General features: G+C 42.9%; 1 protein-coding gene across 2 annotated transcripts in view; it reads left to right on the top strand.

Moving 5' to 3' along the window:
* DHRS11 (dehydrogenase/reductase 11) overlaps positions 1-22,951 on the top strand; it is a 72,848-nt gene that overhangs the window by 35,852 nt on the left and 14,045 nt on the right. For both annotated transcript variants that reach the window (XM_050929339.1, XM_050929340.1), the window contains exon 2: positions 15,235-15,444. In XM_050929339.1, the coding sequence (XP_050785296.1) occupies positions 15,235-15,444 (210 nt within the window). The remainder of the gene's footprint in view (positions 1-15,234; positions 15,445-22,951) is intronic.

Genomic DNA, 22,951 nt, shown 5'->3' with positions numbered 1-22,951 from the left:
TTTTGAAAATTTCATCACTTACCTTTGTGTGCCTAAGCTTAAAGTTGGGGAAATAATCCTTAATAAGCCTTAATTAATACTGCAGCATGCTTGACATGAAGACTATATAAAGGCAAAAGGATACAGTACCAGACTGGAAGTCAGGCGACCTCAGTTCTCTCTGTCACTTTTTTGTAGTGTGACCTTGGCTAAGTCACTTCACCTCTCTGTGCCTCATTTCCACCATCTATAAAATGGGAATAATGATGCTCACACGCCTTTTGTAAACTGCTTTGAGATCTATGATTAAAACAGGCAATATTGGTGCTAAGTTTTATTATGATAATAATTACTATTAAGAGCTGTGAGCAAAGAGAGTAAAGTGCATTATTCACATAAGAATGGCCATACTGGGTCAGAGCAGTGGTCCATCTAGCTCAGTCTCTGGTCACTATTGGAAGACAGGTGTCATATGCTTCAGAGGGAATGAACAGAACAGGGCAATTTATCAAGTGATCCATCCTATGTTGTGCAGTTCTAGCTTCTGGCAGTCAGAGGTTCAGAGGCATGGGGTTGTGTCCCTGACCATCATGGCTACTAGCCATTGATGGACCTATCCTCCATGAACTTATCTAATTCTTTTTTGAATCCCATTATAGTTTTGGCCTTCACAACATCCCCTGGCAACGAATGCCACAGGTTGACTGTGTGTTGTGTGAAGAAATACTTCCTTATGTTAGCTTTAAATCTGCTGCCTATTAATTTATTGGGTGACCTCTGGTTCTTGTGCTTTGTGAGAGGGTGAATAACACTTCTTTATTCACTTCTTCCATACCATTCATGATTTTATAGACCTCTATCATATCCCTGCTTAATTGTCTCTTTTCTAAGATGAACAGGCCCAGTCTTTTTAATCTCTCTTCATAAGGAAGCTGTTCCATATCCCTAATTATTTTTGTTGCCCTTCTCTGTACTTTTCCCAATGCTAATATATCCTTTTTGAGACGGGATGACCAGAACAGCATGCAGTATTCAAGCTGTGGGTGTACCATGGATATATGATGTGGCATTATGATATTGTCTGTCCTATTATCTCTCTCTTACATAATGGTTTGAAACCTTCGGTTAGCTTTTTGACTGCCACTGCACACTGAGCAAATGTTTTCTGAGAATTATTCACAGTGATTCCAAGATCTTTCTTGAGTGGTGACAGCTAATTTTGACACGATCATTTTGTAGGTATAGTTGGGATGATGTTTTCCAATGTGCATTACTTCGCATTTAACAACGTTGAATTTCATCTGCCATTTTGTTGCCCAGTCTCCCAGTTTTGAGAGATCCCTTTGTAACTCTTCCCAGTCAGCCTTGAACTTAACTATCTTGAGTAATTTTGTATCATCTACAGACTTTGCCACCTCACCGTTGACCCCTGTTTTTCAGATCAGTTATGAATATGTTGAACAGCATTGATCCCAGTACAGATCTTTGGGGAATCCTGTTATTCATCTCTCTTCACTGTGAAGACTGGCTGTTTATTCCTACCCTTTGTTTCCTATTTGAGCTCTCTTTTGGCTCAGCAGCTGCTATCCTTCTGAAACCCAGAGAATATGTCCCCAGTGTTTTGTTTAAGGTTGGGTAATAGTTAAATGATGCCCTGGAAGAATATCACAATCTCCTTCAGTTCCTTTGCAAACTTCCATGAGGCTGATCTTTCTTTGAAGAGAGCCTGTAACCCTCCTTTATTCACAAGATCCCATTAAGCGATTTTGGCTCAGACTGAATGCCAGCGATGTACACCAGGCGCTTTGTTCTCAAAGAGCATTTGCTTGAGCAGACGTAACCTGGGAGATGAAAAGAGCCATCTTGATTCCTGTTTCTGCAGGTAACAAACTGCACAGATCAATGACAACCAAAAAAAACCCTCAGGAGATTTTCTGGGATGATTGCTGTGGTCATTCTTGACAGAGAAGACCTTCATTAAGTGAGAAAGAACTACATGCTGTTGTATATGGTTTCTAACCCCAAAATGATGAGATTAACTTGAGGCAAGGTGTGTCCTTTGCAATCCTCAGGAAAACAGCATTAGCAGCTCATGATCATCATCAGCTGGTCTACACTTCTGTTTTGTTTGAATCTCCGTCAAGGTCCATATGCTTGGGTTTATGGCATCTAGACCTGATCTCTTTTCATGCCAATGTGGTAGTGAATGTTTAAAAGCACTACCCAGCTGAATGTGGAAACAGAGGTTAGATATGTTGGTTTCTTTCTGGCCCACAAAAGTGCACTAGAAACTTATGCTGAAAGTCAAACCAAAGAAAAGGCAACGGATAGCCTGAGAAACCTGAAATTGCAAAACTAGTTTCTTTTGGTGCAAAATTTAAAATTTTCCCCATGGAGGAGAATAACGGGGGACAGAATCCTGGAGTGGACTTTAAAATGCATATATCTGAGTTTGTTCTCATTCCCCAAGGGAATATGCAAAACTCTTCCCCTAGGCTTCCCTGTGGTCTTGTCCTCACAGTCAATCCCGAAGTGACGCCAGCTTCAGCAAACCCTTTAAACATAAATCCCTATCTGCTAGCGTTTCTGTTCTTTTCACATCACCATTTGGATGTTGCAAGCACTGGCAGATCCATTCTCTCCCCTCAGTCTTCCCCATATGCACTGGCCTATGGCAAGTGGGCCTGATTCTGGTCTCTTTTTCCCCAGTGTAACTAGATTGACTTCAGTCATATTATTTCTAATTTACCACTGATGTAAGTGAAATCAGAACCAGGCCAAGTTGTAACCTTTTGCTGGCCACGGCTAGCTCTGTGAGGACCAGATCCTAAGATCATTGAAGTTAATGGAAAGCATAGATCAGAGCATAAGGGCAGCAATTGCTCCAGCCTAAGTCATTTTATTGTGTCTTGTATAGACGTGATAAATCGACCGCCAATCGCTCTAGTGTCGACTCCGGTACTCCACCTCAATGAAAAGCGCAAGGGAAATCGACGGGAGAATGTCTCCTGTCAACACACGGGGATGAAGATACCACAGTAAGGTAGATCTGAGTACATCAACTTCAGCTACATTATTCATGTAGCTGAAGTTGCATAACTTAGATCGATCACCCCCCCCGTAGTGTAGACCAGCCCTTAGTCACCTTCTGCCACCATCCCACCTTTGCCTATCTGGTTCTGTTACTGCTTCCCTAATCTAACAAAGGTGAAGGGGGTGGAGCATGTCCTAAAGTTCTAGATGTTCCCTATTCTTCCAGACTGTCCCATGGCACTTAGATCAGCCCTCAAAACTGGAGAAGCAACAACTGTTTGTTTAAACCTCCCTTGAGTAGACATGTGCCTCAGAGTAACTGCAATGATTTGTCCTATGTGCAGAAGTGTGCTGGGAAACTTTCATATACACCTGGAGACAATATAGAGCTGGTGTGAGTGTGGGGGGGAATTTGATGAGGATTTTATTGATTCTCCCCTTCCCCCCATTTATTTAAAAAATGTTGAAATTACATTGAATTTGAGCCAGCTCTACAGGTCTTTGGGGTTGTGTGTGTGTGTGTGTGTATGTCTCTGAACTTTTACAGCATGTAAATGTGTGGTTGATTTTTTTTTTTTGACTCTTTCTCTTTCTTATCCAAGATGCACAATGATTCTCGATAACCTTGAGATATAGTGGATGTCCTGCTTTTGTTTTCTGTACCTTGGTACGTTAACATCAAATGACAGCATCCTGCCTTACCGTGACAGTTAAAATTCCAGACACTGCTGGAATAGTAATTGAAGAAAATTCTAACCTCATCCTTGAGTGTACTGCAGTGCACTTTGTCAGTTTTTTAAAAAGAACAGCAATTTAGAAAAATTAAAAATGGCCAAGACTTGCGAAATTAAGACCAGCTCAGTCTTGAGCCTACCTGATGTGTTATTTAATTCTTGTTACATCTCTCCCAAATTGTCTTGCTGTTCCCAATAATAAGAGACCGGTGAAGTCAGTTTGGAATTAGCTGCTATTAATCTTCTCCACTCCCTCCCCAGCCACCCTCAGTTAGAACTTTTTAATGTTCTGCAGATGCCAGAATTTGGGGGTTTTCCCCCACTTGTCTCAATTAAATATTTAATTACAAGATAGAGAGAGCCTTATTCCCATTTACATAAAGGCCCTTTTACACGGCTCTGGATGTAAATGTAATTCATGCCCATTTTAAGGCCCCTCTGCACTGTAAACGAGAGTCTGATCCAAACAATTTTGGCACTTTCACAGGATGAGGTCTGCAGTGGGTTTACTCATTTGCCATGTGCTCTGTTTTCTTCTGTATCTTGGGGGAGCAGGGACCTGGTGGTGTGTGTGTGTGTAAAAAATATATCTCTCTATCTCAAGTTAAGTTTCTTAGGGAGACTCAGCAGGGGAGAGAATTATCTTATCAGGAAGAGGACAGAAGGAAATATTCTTCTTCCAACTGACTGAGCTCTTTGTGCTGAGCATTAACTGCAGCATTTGCATTAGTGGATCTTAATTTCCTGACACATTATTTTACACTGCAGTGGACATGATGGCTTAACATGTGTGTCTGCCGCTCAGAAATCCTAAAATCAAGAGTGACCTTTAGTGTCTGAGTGCCTGGCGTAGGTTGTTTACTAGGACTTCCTGTTCCCTGGGGTGGCAGGATGTACCAAGATACAGTGATTGCATTTGGGAGCAAATTAAGATCTTATCCCAAGTACAGAAAGTACATGGCCACAGACAGGCTTATGGGAGCATAGAATGTCACCACCAATGCCGCTGAGACTCTTCTGCTGTGATACTTTGTAACGGGCAAATGTGGTGTGATAAAGCTCTCTCTTCTTGAGGTATTGGCATTCAGGCTGCAAGATTGTTTTCTGGCTGGGAAGATCTCTGAACTTGGGGCATTATGTCTCTCTGAACCATTGAAATAATCATGAAAGCTGACACCTTGATGTAAAGCTATGATCAAAATGGATGAATGGTCCCTTCTATCTTACCATCTGTCTGCGCCTAGATTCTTATAGCGCTCCAGTCATTGCTATATTTGCTGTCTAAAACCAACTCTATAACTTTTCATGAGTGATGTACCCGAATATTTGGATGCTAATAATTAAACAGTATTGTTAAATTTTAATCTAAATTTGGGTTATTGCAGATGGTTCTCTATGTAATTTATGACTTTTAAAAGAAACTTGGTAATTTTGGATGATCTAAGCACTATATCTGGATGTACAGACACTCCTTCCTTAACCTGTGTATTATATAATTTTAACATTAGCTGTGATTACATTTTAAAATCTGAACACCTCGCAGCAGCTCCGGATGCTGCTTTTAATTTGCCCGACTGCTGCTTTTGCAAATGACCTCTTAAAAATATTTCTTCAAGTGTATGCTATGGTCTTTTCCTCTTTTTAAACACACGTCTTCCTTCAAACCTTATCAGCACACGGTGGGCCTCTCAGCAAGAACACGTCAATGGCCAAATGAAACTACGCACAATAAGTGGGGGGGCATAATTCAATCCTAGGGTCAATTGTATGCTGTGTCCTACAGAAATATTGTCTAGCTCAGCACAAGCAGAGCCCGATAGACAGGATGATGCTATTCAAATGTATCGATTTCCCTGTCGTTGAGGCTGAACTCAGCAAGTCTCCCCCCACTTTGTTCTGTAGTACTAGTGGTAAGAGTAATCACAGTTTGCGTTACTGTAGCGCCTTCATTTAAGTAATTTGAAGTGTTATAGGACCTGATCTAGTGCCCACTTAAGACAATGGACTTTGGATCAGACCCTTAGACATTAAGGCTGAGATTTGCAAAGTCGCCTAAGGGATTTGGATGTCCAACTCCAATTAAAATGCATGAGAATTGGGCCCTCAAACCCAGACTCAGCCTGTGTGTCTCATCATCCCAGTGGGTAACTGAGGAGACTCATCGGAGGTTGTGACTTGCCCAAGGCCACACAGCACGTGATCGAGAGAGCTGGACTCAGAACCCTGATCCCCGGCTGTGTCTCCCAGGTCACACTTTTAGGGTCCAGAATTCATTAAGTTCTGCTAGGGAGAAATTTTCTTGTCAGGATTTTCCGGCCTCTTCTTTGACCATGTTGCTATCTCTCCTCATTTCCACGAAAGCCAGAGGAGTGAGTGAGTTGCACAGTTCTGAGTTAGGTTGCTGTCCTGATTTCTGCTGGCAGATGAACAGAATGTTGATTCTTGCAAAATTGTAGGGGACCATGTATTTCAAAGTTTTCCCTCTCTTGTTCGCATGTTGAACTGAGGAATTGGCTGCATCAAGAGGCAAGTTGGATAGGAGCCAACGCCCATGCTTTGATTTTGTGGTTAACAGGTCCTGTATTATTTGTAAATACACTGCAATCATACATCAATTCGAATCGCACTCCCCCCCACTTCTCTCTGCAAATGTCTGTGACATGTGGGGAAGATTTCACATTGTATTTTTCCCCTGATTTTCCCTGTGTGCCATAACGTTTGTTTTTCCTCTGTCTCTAATGTTTATTTAGAAGAGGATCATTTCTCTTGTGCTCCTTGATGACTCTGCCAGATGCTCTCTACCTCCCTAACTACCTGAGTAATTGTACGAGTGGGACAAAGCATTCTGAAGCAGAATTCCCTCTTCCGTCATAACAGCAGACTCAGGATGTATTGTAGCGGCTTAAGTCCTTGGAACCTGCATAGTTTAGCTTCCCTATGTGCAACAGGGTTAAGAGAATCTGTTTGCTTCATCCTTAGTCATGGACTGATGAAGAGGAAAACCTTTTGAGAAGTGCCTGAGCTGCAAAATTTGGCTCTGGAGTCAGCTCTCAAATACTCTGAAAGTTCAGGGAGTGAAATTGCCAGTGAAGTCAATGGCAAAGCTTCCATTCACTTCATTAGGGCCAGAATTTCAACCAGGGTATTTAGATCTGTGGGCTTTTGCTTTGTCTCATTATATTAATATGGACCAGCTTCAAAATTCAGATCTGGGTCTTGGTTTGGATTCTAACCAACCCTGAATTTCACAGCATTTGGACTTGGGGGTTTTGTTTGAAGTTCACCTCTGTGATTGCTGACAAAAGAATAAGTCTGTTAATAAGCAGTGAAAGTTGGCTGCCAGGCTTGTTAGTGGCCCCCAGATGGGATAGAACTTCAATGCATTGGTTTATCACTCTTGTTATACTGAACCTTTGTCTTAAGTGGAAACTGGGATGCAGAGGAGCTGGAGGGCAAAGCTGCTGTCCATTTAGTGGAATGCTTTTGGGGAAAACACTGAGGGTATCCTTGCAGAGTTTTCTGCTTCCAAGCCTCCTCCCACTGGTATTTCTGTAGGACAATGCAATCTGGGCCACTGTATCCGGTAGAAATGTAGTTGGAATTTAGATAGTCAGCCCTGTTGTCCACCCAGGTTCCAGCTTGGATTAGCACTTTACCCTGATGGGGCCTAATTCAAAAGCCATTGAAGTCAATGGAAGGACTCCCACTGATTTCAATAGATGTGGAGATGGCCCATGCGGAAAACGCTGCAAGCAGTTTTACATCTCATCCAGAAATCAGCACCTGCAGCCGTCTGAAATCCTAGCGCCTTACTGCCGCAGGTATTTACCCTGGACATAGAGGGAAGAGTGCCATCTCTGAAACCCTGGACCACACCCTCTAAAGGTGCTCCTTGGAGGCCTCCTATTCGAGTACTGACCCTGCACAAGGCTGCTTAGATCATGAGATCTGATCAGATCACAGCACAAGTTGGTGTGGCTGTGGGCCTTTTACTGATTTATTTTTGCAGCAGCAAATGTTATCTGTTTGCATTGTCAGGATGCAACACAAATCAGTCTCTTGTGGAGGAAAGGGCTTATGACACGTGATATGTCACATAGCCATGCACTGTACTGCATCAGGAGGGGTTGTCCCCCCACTGTCCTGCAAGTGGCCAGTCATTTTGGATACAGAGAGACGGGCTATAATGGAAAAGAAAGCTCCCTTTAATGGGATGTGCGTTTTATTTCACCCGCTGAAATGTCACATTGGTGAAACAGCTGCGGGCTACAGAACTTCGAGTGATTTGGTGGATGTTTGTAGCCAGAGTCCATCTCTCCCCAGCAGCCAGACATCATGTGACTATTGCCTCATGCTGGAAGCTGTCACTGTCTCTAATGTGACACATCAGAGATGAGATGCTGTTTCTCATTAGCATCAGGGCCCTTCCGAACGGGTGAGAGGGCATCCTCTGGAGAATTTTGGGCTGTGGCTGTTGAATGATTAACACACATGGAGAGCCGCAGAGCCTCTCATTTCATTAGCTTTGTATCATTTAGTTTGATAAAAGAGCTGGATGCTTATAATAATCACCGATAATGAGTAATTAGCAATGGTAATGCATGCAGTTGCTGTGTCCTTTATCCACACTTGTGTGTGTTAAGCCTACAGCTTGTCACCCTCCAGGCTGTGACATTATTTATTATTTTTATTAGTGGCCCCGGTCTTATGATGAGACCTCTGTTGTGCTGGGTGCTGTACGAGCACAGAACATGTATATGCAATTAAATAAGGGTAAAAAGACTTTCACATACGGATTCAGAATCTTGTCTGTGTAAATATTTTTTTTAATATTATCATTTCATTTTTTTCTTCTCAAATGACCTGATTTTTGCCTTTAAAAATTCTCATGGAGATGCGTAAGGGTTTGCTCCTACTGGGTCACAACCTCCTGGGCAAATGGATACAAATACATAGGACAGATCAGCCACATGGAGCTAGATCATTGTATTGTTCTTGATGCAAAACCTGATACAGGGAGATAAAAGTGTGTCGATTTTATACCCCCTTCTGATCCCAGGGGCTGTCTAGAAGTGGCTTTTGCCCCATGTGCATGTTTGAGGAGCCTCAATGTTGCTCTAAGTTAGGGCAATTGTAAAGCAGCTGAAGCAGGGACCAGGAGGTGGCTTCCAGGGGGTGAATGCATAGAAGAAATGCATTACAGTGTGTAAGTGATACGCTGGAAAGCTATTAAAGCTCCTGCAATAAAAGATGAAAACTAAGCAAGGAAACAAAATGTTAATATCCCCTGTGAATGTGTGTGAAGAGTCTAATCCTCTCTACATACAGGCAGGATTAAAAAAAAAACAAAAACCTAATAAACTCAGGGCCTGATTCCCCTCCGATTTACACCAGTGTAATACCATTGACTTCAAATGAGTGGCTCCTAATTTACACTACTATGAGGGGAGAATCAGGCCCTTAAAGCTGCACAAATGAATAATAAATTGAGCCATATTTATGTTGGAAGCATTCACATTAAAAAAGCACTTACACACAAATTCCCTTTGGTTCCCATAATGTAATGCTGCTTTATGAATTTTGCCTATTAAATTCAGGGGGAAAAGAGGACAAACAGACCCACGCACAACAGAACTGTGGAAAAAAATGGATCCAATAATCCTCATCTTTCTGTTCATATACAGTGAGCCCTAAGCCTCCCCTGCACAAAGACCTTTTCTTGAGCTTCTTGTAAAGGAGCAGAATTTCACCCTGTTCTCACTTGCCAGTTTTTTGATACGGGATCATCATGCATTTTGCAATGTAGAGGTTTGTTGTTTAATATATGTAATGAATCCTAGCACTCTCTGAGCATGGTATGCATGTCTTTTTTGTTTTTTAAGGGCAAATAAACAAAATTCAATGTAAACTTACATTGTGCAAACTGACAGTTACTTGTAACAAGGCGCTTTTGCTGGGATTTAGTTGCTAATTAAAGGTCTGACTGCGTGATTGCAGTTACATTGGTGTAAACGAGGAATAGCTCCAGACAAGTCTCGGGGGGGTAATGCTAAGGCCAGTATTAGGGGAGTTGGTTTGTAGTATAGGGAACTTTAGTTATTTACATTAATGGAAAATGGGGATAAAAGGCTACCAGATGATAATAGTAGCACTTTATATCTGTTTTGCATGGTGTGATTGTATACAGTGCAGGAAATTGTGAACTGGGCCCACAGGTACTGATTATTATTAATAAACAAATCATTATTTTTATGACTGTAGTGCCTAGAAGCCCCAGTCATGGAGCAGGACGCCGATATACTAGATGCTGTCATCTCTTGCTTACACTGTTTTTAATCTGGTAATTCCATTGATTTAGTGGAATTATTCCTGGTTTGCAGTGGTGTAGGTGAGATCATAATCAGGCCTTGTCTTCATTGCTGAAAAGGTGTGTGTTTTTTACCTCAGGGTAACTAATGTGGTAAAAACACAGTGAAAGCCTGGCATTTTTGCTTCACCTCAAGGTAAATTAGGTGAGGTCAGCACTATAACCCCATGTGAAGTTGACTTTACCTAGTTTACCTCATATAAAATTGAAGTCCCTGGTCTTCTCTGTATTTTTAACTCAGGATGGTTCATGGATGTTAGTTACCCTGAGATAAAAAAATGCACTTTTTTAGCAGTGAAGTCAAGCCCTGGGCCCGAAGCCTGAAACCCTTACTCCATTCAGTTCGGCACAGATATTCTATGGGATTCAATAGAAGAGTTGTGACTGGGGAGAAACAAAACGCAAAGACATTTTTTCTTTTGCGAATGTCACTTGGTGATGTAGGGACTTGGTAACACAGCACATATTCAGTGCTGCAGCTGTGTCGCTGTAGCACTTCATTGTAGACACACACAGCAGTGCTGGGAGGGGTTCTCCTGTAGGTGTAGTTAATCCAATTTCCAGAGAGGCGGTAGCTAGGGTGATGGAAGAATTGTTCCATTGACCTGGTGCTGTCTACACCGATGGTTAGAGACAGTGACATCTCTCAGGGCTGTAGATTTTTCACACTCCTGAGAAATGTAGCTATGCCAATGGACATTTCCAGCGTAGACCAGCCCTAACACTGCTTTGCACCACTCTAGCCGTAAAAGGGGTGTTAAAGTGCGTGTCAATTACCTCTTGTTTGGAAGCTCTGAGAGCTACTTTACTCCTGAATTACACTTGCATCCACTTTTAGTCCTGTGACCCTTTTATGCTGCCAGCATGGCATAAAAGGGCCTTAGCATAACTGAGAACCAGGCCCAAGGTGACGAGCGACATTTCAAGGAGATAAAGGACAAGGGTATGGAAAAAATATCAGAGAGAGGTTAAGTTGAAAGGACATCATCTTACAGACTCTTACTCGTGGTACAGAATTGTGCATTTGTATCACTGTGTACTGTTCTTTGCATGTTTAAAGCTTGATTATTTTTTCCCCTCTTTTATCTGGGGCAGGGTTTGGGTCTCGATTGTCTTACACCATCAGTGCTGAGTGAATGAAGCCCTAACGATCATGTTCATGTTCCTTGCTTCGGCACAAACAGTGCTGATCTGCTTGTGACTTAACTCCCTCTCTCAACCTATCTGAGGTCTCACCACCTCCCCGTAGGTTGGCAGGTGACCTTTTGGTTTATTGCAGTAGCCTGCAGGATGTGAGATTGTCTTTCCTTCTCAAGTGCTTTGTCTTTTAAATTACTCTTGTTTCATGTGTTAAATCGCCCCACCCTTCCATCTGGCTTTTATATTCTTACTTTTTAGAGGTTTTAACCATTGTTGTTTCTTATATATATTGTTTATAGCGACACAAGCACCTATTTGGAGGTGCCATGTGTGTATGTTGAAAGCTTTATGAATATTATTTTACATGTCTCCAGCTCGGATACCATGATAATGAGTGCATTGTCCAAATCTGGAATACAGTAGCTCTTTCCTACCCAAGATCTCAAAGTGCTTCACAAACGTTAATGAATTTAAGCCTCACAATATGCCTGTGAGGCAAGTCAGAATTACAGATGGGGAAAATAAGATATATTAAGGTCAAAATGTTCAAAAGTAGCTGCTGATTTTAGTTATCCACCTCTGAGATTCTTTGAGCTGGACTCTCAGCTAGTGTCGATCAGAATAGCTCTGTTGACTTTGATGAAGTCCCAAATTTCCTGAATTTTAAGAGCTCTGAGAGTACAAACCTCCAGCTGAGGTCAGTGGGGAAGAATATGATCAGTCTTTAAAGGTGGAAATACATGAAACAAACCTTTGAAAATATGGCTGTGACACACAAATGAATGCAGTAACTGGGAACAAAACTGAGGTTTACTGAGTCCACCCCAAAAAAACCCGACAAACAAACAAACAAACAAACAAACTCCAAAACACCTCTGAAGCAGTTGCTAATATTTTAAAATTCTGACTTGAGTTGATCAGAAAATGAGCAGGGGAGAGAGCATCACATTTTTTTTGTGATTTCCTCCTCCCCGGTCGAAAATAGATATTTCAATTGAAAATTTAATCAAAAACTTGAATTTTGAAAAATGTGAACCAGCCGTAACCCTAATATTTTATGGGAAAGGGAGGGGAACACTTAAGAGAATCCAGTTTCATTTACTGATTTGGTTTTTAATTTTTCTCCCCAAAGAAAGGAACTCTTTATATGCTGTGTGTTACAATTTAACATTCCAACTGAATATTTATATTCCAAGAAGGCAGTGTGTGAACTCTAGTACGTTTTCACTGTCTTGTATATTAATTTTAAAAGACAATGTCATGGTAACTAGTTCCCAACATTTACATACTGTGGGGGAAATCCTGGTTTCATTGAAATCAATGGGAGCTTTGTCATTCCCTTCGGTGGGGCAGAATCTATTCACTCTGTCTTTTAAAAATGAGCTAGTTCTTTTAATGTTGACGTTCCACTGATGTTTCTTTGACAAACTGATGGTTGCGGAGAGCTCAATTTAAATCACTCATTCCTCCTGCTGCTTGCATTAACAAAGCCCTGCATGTGTATTTTGAGAGTGAATTTCACCCTGTCTTATTCAGAACGCGCCAGAAGCCGGGCATGGCTTTTGCTTGCCTTTTGGTGGTTGTTTAAATTACTTGTTACTACAAAGACCGGTTTATAAAACAAACACCTCAGTTCCAGTGGGAAGAGGGAGGCTGGGCGCACAATAGTTTAGTCACCTGAGGGCTGTAATACAGTACTTTGGTCTAACTCTGGTTGTTGGGCTGAGTATGGGTTGTTTAGTGGTGTTTAGTGGCCTCTGATATACGGGAGGTCAGAATGACCTAAAAGCATTAATGATACATTTTAGTCGATTTTGTAGACTTAACCCCTTTGAATATATCAATTGGTAAGGGAAGGGTATTATTATTTATTATTATTTAATCTATAACAATTTATATATTAATAATAAATAATTATTACTACGTACAGTACCCTTTACGTCTGTCACGTTAAGATGATCGGGGCTGGATCACTAGACCGGGAATCACTCTTGAACAACAGTGCTAATGCCTGATCCAGTGCCCACTCACATCAATGGGAGTCTTTCCATTGACGTCAGTGGCTGCTGGATCTGACCCTTAGACCTCGACCTCGATCACTTCCTTGTGGGCAGCAGACAGGTCAGTCCTCCCAAACCTGGTGCCCTTTAGGAAGATTCCTGCAAAGGCTGGTGCCTTGTAATTTATTTTGGCTAGTTAAACCGCACGAATGAAACTTAAATCATAAGCAAGTCACGTCCAGGCATGAGCTCTGTTACTGTCACAGTGTGGGGTGTGCCAAGACATCAGACACTTGGTGGATCTACATCAGTGTTTCATGGTGCATACGCTGTGGTGAGGATGGCGCTGAAAAGTACGTGTATGGAAACCAGACAGCTTAAACCAAGTCCCTGATGCAGCTAAGACCTAAACCTGTGCTTAACTTTAAGTACATACTTAAGTCCTATTGAAATCAATGGAAAGTTCAAGCTAACAGTGCTAGATTGGTGTGGTTGGAGGACCTTTGGCTTGAATTCTTCCTCCTCAGGCCTGATCCAGTTCCCATTGAAGTAAATGGAAAGGCTCCTATAGTTTACAGTACTGGATCAGTCCCTAAATTTGCTGACTGTCTTCAGGACGTAAGGCAAAGCTATCTGTTTTACGAGGCTTTCTCTCCTTTGGGTGTTTTGGGGGGAATTCTTTGATAAGAGCATATATTTTGTTTGAGTTGCTGCCCAGCGGCTCAGTGGACCAGTTTTGCTTTGTGTTGCTCTTTATTATAAATGTAGATGTTGACAATTATTTGCACCATGCAAGGCGGTACATTAAGTAATCTGAATAATAAACGTTTTTAAATATTAAAAAAAATGACTTCAGTGAAGGATAGTTGTCTTGTGCAGTGAAGAGTCATAAGGGCCAAGACTGAACTTTGTATAAATCCTTTAATGGTTCTGAGACCACAGTCCATGCTGTGTCCTGGTTCAATTCATTCAAGCTATCTGGAAGTGTCTGATATTTAAAACATCTCTGCACCCAGCAGATTATCTTCTTACTGTAAAATACTACAATCCAGCACACACACTAGACAGCGTGGGCCAGATTGTTAGCTAGTGTAAATCAATGCAACTCCATTCACTTCAGTGGAATGATACTGATTGACGCCAGCTAAGGATCTGGCCTTACAAATGTAAACCAAGGGTAATTCAGTTTTGAGTAGTTATGTCTGTGACATTTATAGCATCCAACCCAAGAGGATAAGCTCTGTGGAGCTGGATGAGCAAATGTAATGTGCAAGTGACAGGCAATCAGCAAGGCAGCCTATGCTACACAGAAGATCAGGCCTCCTCTTGCTAAGTCTGAGGCCTGGTTTACACCTAAAACTTAGGCTGACATAGCTACACTGCTCAGGAATGTGAAAAAAATCACGTCCTGGAGAGATGTAGTTAAACTGAACTAAGCCTCGATTTAGACATGGCTAGGTTGATGGAGTGGATTTACTACAGTGACTGAAATCCCCCTTCCATCGCTATAGCAAGTGTCTACATTACTGTGCTATAGTGGCATAGCTACAGTGCTGCTGCTGAAGTGCTTGTAGCGTAGTTATAGTCTTAGTCCCTTTCTACGAAGATGTTTTAAAATCAAGGGTCAAGGACCATAATTTTAGTCATCAGAACAGGAGATTCTGGCAGCCATATCTGCAGAGGCAGCGTGGTCCGGTAGGTAGTGTGTCACTTCCCCTGTCTGTGCCTCTGTTCCTCTTGTCTGTCTTTCCTATTTAGTCTGCAGGCTCTTTGGGGCAGCAACTTTCTCATACTGTGTGTTTATACAGGTCTAGCACAATGGGGCTTTGATATTGGTTGGGGCTGTTAAATGCTACTGTGATACAAACTAATAACGAAAGTACTTGCTGCCAGAAATGAAGTGCACAGCTGATCAGTTAGGCCTTTCCCAGGGGAAGGGATTCTGATTACTTTTCTCTTCCTTCCTTTTTTCTTTCTCTAGAAATTGGCAGCAGAATGCCAGAGTGCGGGATACTCTGGCGTCCTTATCCCCTATAAGTGCGACCTGTCCAATGAAGAGGAGATCCTATCTATGTTCTCTGCAATCAAGACTCTACATCAGGGGGTTGATGTGTGCATCAACAATGCTGGCTTGGCTCGCCCCGAACCCCTGCTCTCTGGGAAAACGGAGGGTTGGAGGATGATGATAGATGTGAGTAGTACGCCCGCAAAACAATGGGAACTATGGTGGGCTGGGCTGAGAGATGCAAGTCTTTGCCATGACCAAGCGTTTGGATGCAGAGATAAGTGTCGCCTGCTGGCTGGGTGCTAGGGATGGGAAAATGTGTTTTGCCTGATTCTTGAATCATCTGGAACGTAGGCATGATTAGAGAAGGAGAGAGACCATGGGAAAAGGGAGCAGAAAGGGAGGGAAATCGCCACTGGAAAAAATAGGGTGGAAAATGGAGCAGAGACCGGGTGGAGTGAAAACCAAATACAAAGAGACTGTGGGGAAATAAGGAGAAGGGATGGGGAGAGGACATCCTAATTAAAAAATACCACTGTGGTATGTCTACCTAGGTATTTATCTGGCCCTCATCAGTCTGCTATCTGGGCACTTCACAGTCATTAATGGATTTTATCTTCTGGCCATTCCTGTGAGATAGGAAAGTACTGTTCTCCCCCCATCGGGAACAGAGGCATGAGGTAGATAATGTCTTACCCAAGGTCACACAGGCAGGCTGTGGCTGAGCCAGAGATCAAACCCAGCTCTGACTCACAACCCGGTGTCCTCGCCACTAGACCATCCTCTCTATCTTGATATGCTGTAGGCATCCACTTGTCCTGGCCTAGTTTGCGGTGGGGAGTGATTATTTTGCCCCAATATAGTACTCGCCACAGGCTTCTCTTTACCCAGGAAAATGAGTTTTGATTTTAAATAAGATCATTTTCTGGCATGGGATGAAACATGGGTATAAATTTCATGGGGAAAAAAATTAGCAAATTTGAAGGCACAGCCTAATAAATAGTCTTAGAAATGTTGCAAAATCTCCATCCCCCACAGAGGTTCACCACCTCAATTGAGCACTGTTGCTGTATGCTACTAAACAACTGCTGTGTTCTACCCTAGAAGTGTTGCCCGATCTTTAGATTATGTATTAATTATATTGATTACTTCCAGGGGCTTACCCTGAACAAGCCGGAAACCAAGTTTGGGAACACTTGATCTAGGTGAAATGTCCCAAACATATGTATGCTAACTTTGCCGTAGCTCAACATACAGGATGTGGTTTGCAGGTCCCTTACGTTACAGCCAAAATATACTCTAATATAAACCTATTATAATAAAACAAATAGAATCGTAGAATATCAGGGTTGGAAGGGACCTCAGGAGGTCATCTAGTCCAACCCCCTGCTCAGAGCAGGATCGATCCCCAGACAGATTTTTTCCCCCAGATCCCTAAATGGCTCCCTCAAGGATTGAACTCACAACCTTGGGTTTAGCAGGCCAAACCACGGAGCTGTCCCTCCCCAATCAAACCCATGAGAAAATAAGAAACTTTGTAAGAGAAGATATATAGGCAAGTAAGTAGGCCAGCCTTAAATGTATCTCATGTACCTGTTATGTACGTCAGTTTGTTGCCTGGACACTTCTGTGGTTAAATTATTTATCTGTGATCAGAACTTCCCCTTAAATTCTGTTTTCAGCTCCCCAAATACTTGGGGGTTTTCTGTTGGGCCGTTTATTCGTTCAAAGTTCATAGGTCTCAAGCCTTATTCTAACTTGCTGGAGCTAACGTCTTACTGGATACGGGCCTGTAGGTTTCTTGCATTACTGCTAAATATAGTGCAAATCAGAATATAATGCAAAGCGGTAAATATAATAAAGGCAAGCTAGCCCACTGGGCTACAGAAGTGGCAGCGTTTCAGTAGAGAGTCTGCTACATACCTGCAGCATGACTTCATTACATGGATAGCTCTGCTATAGCTGTCCTCTTTAGTGAAGGCAAAGACCACAATTTGCTTTCTTGTTGCTTTGCCACTTGTAGGGTGACTAGACAGCAAATGTGAAAAATTGAGACGGGGGTGGGGGGTAATAGGAGCCTATATAAGAAAAAGACCCCAAAATCGGGACTGTCCCTATAAAATCGGGACATCTGGTCACCCTAAGCCATTTGTGAACTATCCCGCTTTTTCTTACCAAAACTATGCTTAGTCATTTTGTGTTACATGGATTGTAACCTATGGGTTGTGATATTACTGGGGTCTGCAATACTGTGTCACTGTTTATTTCTGAGTTTTAACTGGATTATATTTTACCTTGGGACTGATTTTCAGACATGCTGAGCTCCCTTTTTTTTTCAACTTGGGAATGGCCTCGTTTTCATTTTAACTGGGAAAAGGACCTATTTTCAAGCACCCCACTCTCCAAATTCCCCCTTCCCCCCAAAGAAAAATGACAAATCCAAAATAACAAAATACAATTTCCAATACTTCCAATTTCATGTAGATTTGCATTTTGTCGTGATCAGTCACACTTCTTCAGCACAGAGGTCCCCTTTATAGTCAACAAATGCTCCAAAGGTCTCTCTGGAAGTGGATAATTGTGTCTGTAACCCACGGCTGATTAATAGATTTGATGTGATAGAAAGCTCTCTCCTGGTCTGTGTGCAATATTGGTGCCCTGGAATCTGTGGCATGCTGATTCCAGGAGCCCTAGAGGACTGTCATATCCCAGCACACTCAGAGAGTTATTACTGCGTAGTTGTGTCAAATGTCCACTCACAGACTAAGGGTATGTCTAGACTGCAGCCACTGTGTGTGATTGCAGCCTGAGCCAACATACCCCCAAATTAGCTTAAAGCTTGCTAGCTCAGGTCTGTAGTCAGCTGCCCCTCAGCTTGGGCTTGGCTATCATATCTTTGAATCTCTTGCCCCTGAACCTGCTGCAGGAGTCCCCAGGCCTGGGCAATCTTACTGTTCCTGGCAAAAGTTCAGCTCACTCTGAGTCTTTTCAGAGCTCAGTTTGCACTCTCCTTGTCTCTAACCTCTGGTGGTGCTTCCCAGGACCCACTGTAGGCCACTGGCTTGAAGCAGCCCTCAAGGGCCTTCATTCATACTGAGCTTGTTGTGTCAATCTGTCCCAAACAGGGCAGGGTGACGGGGAGCAGGTGTGAAGGAAAAGGTAAGCAGCTGCCTCAGGCTGAGCTCCCCTCGCTACCAGAGCTCGCTAGCAGTCCCTGGAAAAACTCCTCCCTGCTTCTGTGGTCAGTCTCACCCTTCAAAGTTCCACGTCTCTTGAGTGGTGCAGGTTCTGCAGATGCACTGAACTGAGTACAGGAGTGCTTGTTAGCCTTTCCATCAGTCGGCTGAAGGGCTTGTCCCATCACTGGGTCTTGGAACAATGAAGTTGTGGCAGCACATACTTCAGCTTGGGCTAGCACCACGAGTAATTACCAAGAGTTCTGTGTGAGTTTGTCCAGCCAGTGCCTGCAGCCGAGACATATCCTCAGAGCTCCATCGTTAGAGGACTTGGGTAGAACTTTAGTGACATGTAGGACTTGTAATGACTCTCTGCACTGGGGTAAATGTCATACTGAGGTGATGTGCCTTGTTACCGATTGGCAAATATCCCTGCCGTCCATCTTCTGTTCATCTCTATACTGAGGTGTTGTGGTTTGATGAACCTGAAGAGCCACAGCATGGAGTGCACATACACAGGAGCTGGCCTTTCTGCTCACTGTTCTGAAACATGCCAGAGGCCACCACCAAACCACCTGATATGTACAGGAGTCCTGAACCTACTTCCTACTTTGTCCAGCTTTGTTGACCCTCCAGATGATGTCTTGAGGGCTATTAATTTTCCCAGGCTTTCCTTGAGGAGGTGGGCTATTAACCACATGCCCTATATCCTGTGGCACTGAAATATTTAATACCCTTCAATATTATTTTTCCTTCAATCTATTGATTTTTTTTTAAAGTGAAGATCCTAATTTTTAAACTAAAATTGAAAATTAAATGCCAGGCACCAGCTTTCGTAGTTAATACTGTTAGTTTCACAGTTTGTTGCAGTGATAGGTAGTAAAATGGGTTGATTCACATCAGCCTAATAAACTATATCATTCCTTTTTTTTTTCCTGGTCTTTATTACTTTATTTTCTGTTCAAAATCTGGTTAGAGCTGGATACCACTGAGATGATTTCATTATTTACAAAAACAGTCTCCTAGGAGATGTACATACAGAACCTAGCATAATGGGACCACAATCTTAGGTGGAGATGCTACTGTAATATTAATAAGTGCATGTATTTATGGTTCTGTTTTCTGTACTGCACTGTGCCTTTAAATGTCAGAAGTCCGTCTGCAATGGAGGCAGGGTTGTGAGGTGATTTGGGATCTTACAGTACGAGAGAGACTTTCTGTTCTCTCTCCCTCTTCTGGAAACTTTTTTTATTTTTTTAATGTTAAGTTATGGGAAATGACTGTCCTCCATACTGGAAGTGCATGTTCTGCTCGTTGTGTATGGACAATATACCTGTGTGTGTCTGCTCTGATGTAGCTGTGGTATTAATTGTCAGGGTGATGTTACACCACTGTGATAAACCAAGATGTCCAAATATTATCCAAATGAGGCTTTATTGACAGCTTGCTAGAAGCTGAGAGCTGAACCTAACCTAACGTGTGTCTAATGAACCTAATTTCAGTGGCACTTTTAATCTGGAGGGGAAGTCCATGGAAATCACAGGCCCCACTGTACCATCAGCCATCCTGATCTGAGCAGCTTTACTGAATCTGGCTCATGATTTTTAACCTGCTAGTAAACATTGAAAGTGCTATTAAAAATAGCTCTGGGTTTTGCTTCCTCTCTGAATAGTCCCCTTGTCACAGCTATGCTCTCACCGCCTGGAAATCTCACTCTCTGAACACACTGTAGCTGCATATAGCTTTTGGTCTGGCAGCGGGGCTTTTGCTCTCTCTCTCTCTAACTACATATGCATCAGAGGGATACACTTACTGAGTGCCACATGTGTGCCTCTAATCAACATATGCTTTCTGAAACTTTTCAAGAGTTTCTTGAAACAGAGCCTGCCAGCTCCTTTCATGGGCCATTGGGTCTTTGCAGTGCTCAGAATAGTATGAAGAGAATTTCTTCAAATGTTCTGCCGGAAGAAAAGTGTTAGCAAATGCTTTTATTTTGGAGGGTGTTAGAGAAGCATTTCAAAGTCTAGCTGTGCTGAAGGAGGGGGGGAGTGGGAATCTCCAAATAACCCTAGATCCCTTCATTAAGAGACTTTTAAGGTCTGAAATTTAATGGAAGGGTTTTTAAACTTTCTTGTCGCCTTACATCATTTATGAGTTTTTGAGACTGACTTTGATTTTTAACGATCCCTCTTCCCATGTTTCGTCCTTGAAACCTCTTCCTGTAGCGCCACCAGCCAGAGAAGTGCTATTGTTTATTTATTACAGCCCCTACTGCTCTGCTGTGGGATTCCAGATCCTTGTCATCTGAACTGTTGTCTCTTGTGTGTTCTCCCCCCTTTCCATCCCCCCTGACTGCAGGCTTCTCAGGGGCATGGACCACATCCTCTTTGTGTCCTCTACAGCATTGAGCAAGTTGTTGGCACTCAACAAATACACAGTGTATGAGTGTGAATTTTTTGCCACTCTGGCAGCATAAAGTGACCTTAAAATGGGTGGAAATATCCCCTAGCCCCAAAATATCCACAAAATGCCCCTTGTACAGAGGGCCTCCTTTGAATGGTGTGGAGAGAGCATCCTGGCATAGGGGGACGTCCTGGGCATCACTGATGTATACTGCATTACACCTATTCTCTGCATCTTGGGGCTCATAGAGAGCTACATTCGAGCAGTCTTGAGGCAAGGGCAAGCCAGGCTCCTGCAGGGCCCCAGGATATGGGGAGTGCAAAGGTGGTTTAAAGCCATTCTTGTGCCCTTGCCCCAAGTGCAAGAACGGAGCAACGAAACAAGCCCTGAGATTTTTATCCATCCTCGGTCAGGTGCACTCCTATTGACGTTGGCAGGAACGTGTCTTGAGAAGGACCTCAGATTTGGCTGGTATTACACCATGGTTTTGTCTTAATTTTCCCCGGTTCTGTTTCCTATTATGGTACTTTGTCTCCAGTTGGATGGGCAGAAAAATGGCCTCTTGCCAATCCGTTGCTGAGATCTGCTTACGATGAGAGGTATATTGGTAGCATATTGCTCAGCTGATTCTATTTTGGGACTTGCAGCAAATTACTCCTTTTTTCCAATATCTCTGAGTTTAGTTTCTTCGAATCTCTCCAGGTAGATCCACACAAAGTAGCAGACAAATTGAAAAGGTCAGATATGAGAACTGTCAGATCCTGAGCAAGGTGGATCAAAGACAACAATCCCTCTGATCAGAAATAGGAAAGGTTTTACAAGTGTGGGAGCAGGTCCTCAGCTGGTGTTAATCAGCGTTGTTCTATTTCCTTTGATGGAGCTGTGCCGATTTTACACCAGCTAAAGATCAAGCTCATAAAATCATAGGCAGAATGAAAACAATGCTTTCTTCCTCAGCATGGCATGTCTCCACATGTATAATGCAGCTCCTGGCTGGGGTGTGAACTAAGGGGGAGGGGGGAGTTTTTCCAAAAACACCTGTATGATTTCGGAATATAAAACCCAGTGGGGTTTTGAAAATCTCACCCCAAGTCTCAATGCCCAATGAGTCATGGGACGGCTCTCCATTATCACAAGGTAGTGGCTTTGGAATACGAGCATGCACACACACCCACACCCATACCTTGAAAACAATCCCTGCATCTCCTGGCACAGAGAGGCTTCCAGCAGTCAGGTTTGTGCCCAGAAGACAGATAACCAAAGGTTAACGTTTAACACCAACTCAGAGATCCAGGCTTTCAAACTCAGCGAGAGCCACTACCTTGTGCAATGACTGGTAGGCCTTGAAACTTTAATGGAGTGATTTATGGCTGTCCTTTGCAAGTGGGGGAGGATGCAAAGAGCCTGCATCCTCAGTGCAGAGGCTGGTCATAGCTGCAGCTTTGCTGTACGGGGAACACTCAGGGCTAAGCCCCTCCAAAAGGAAAAGGTTACGAGGCAGGACTGTTGTCTCACCTGTCATGCCCATCCACACCAGCCCAAAGACACAGGCCCAATTTCTCAAAGGTATTTAGGTACCTGACTCATTGAAATAGGAACCTAGATATCTTTGAGTGTCTGGGCCCCAGTATGGTGCTTTAATCACAGGACCATCCTTCCTGTCTTTTCGTAGAATTGTAGGACTGAAAGGAACTTCGAGAGGTCATCTAGTTCAGTCCCCTGCACTCAAGGCAGGACTAAGTGTTATCTAGACCATCCCTGATAAGTGTGTGTCTAACCTGCTCTTAAAAATCTCCCATCTCCTTTCTTCCGGTTTATGAGGTTTCTGTTCTCCCCGCTATTCTCCCAGCTTGTTTATAATATTGTAACAACTCCTTCACGCTTTACCCACTGACCTTTACAGCCATGAATTCAAGCAGAACCCTCCGTCCACTCCACGTGGGCAACATTCCAGCCCAGAGGCGAAAGATTCCAGTGCACATACCATCACATTCAGTAACTCTTGCGTAGTGCGGGAGTGGGAGAAAAGTCCTGGCTCTCTGGGTCTTTTGACAGATTTTCATTGACTGGGGATGCTTTTTGCAGTTTAACTATACCTCTGCTGTGTGTGTATG

The sequence above is a fragment of the Gopherus flavomarginatus genome, chromosome 19 (genome assembly GCF_025201925.1).
Source record: "Gopherus flavomarginatus isolate rGopFla2 chromosome 19, rGopFla2.mat.asm, whole genome shotgun sequence".
NCBI classification, from domain to species: domain Eukaryota; kingdom Metazoa; phylum Chordata; order Testudines; family Testudinidae; genus Gopherus; species Gopherus flavomarginatus.
This window is presented reverse-complemented; position numbering and strand designations above follow the sequence as displayed.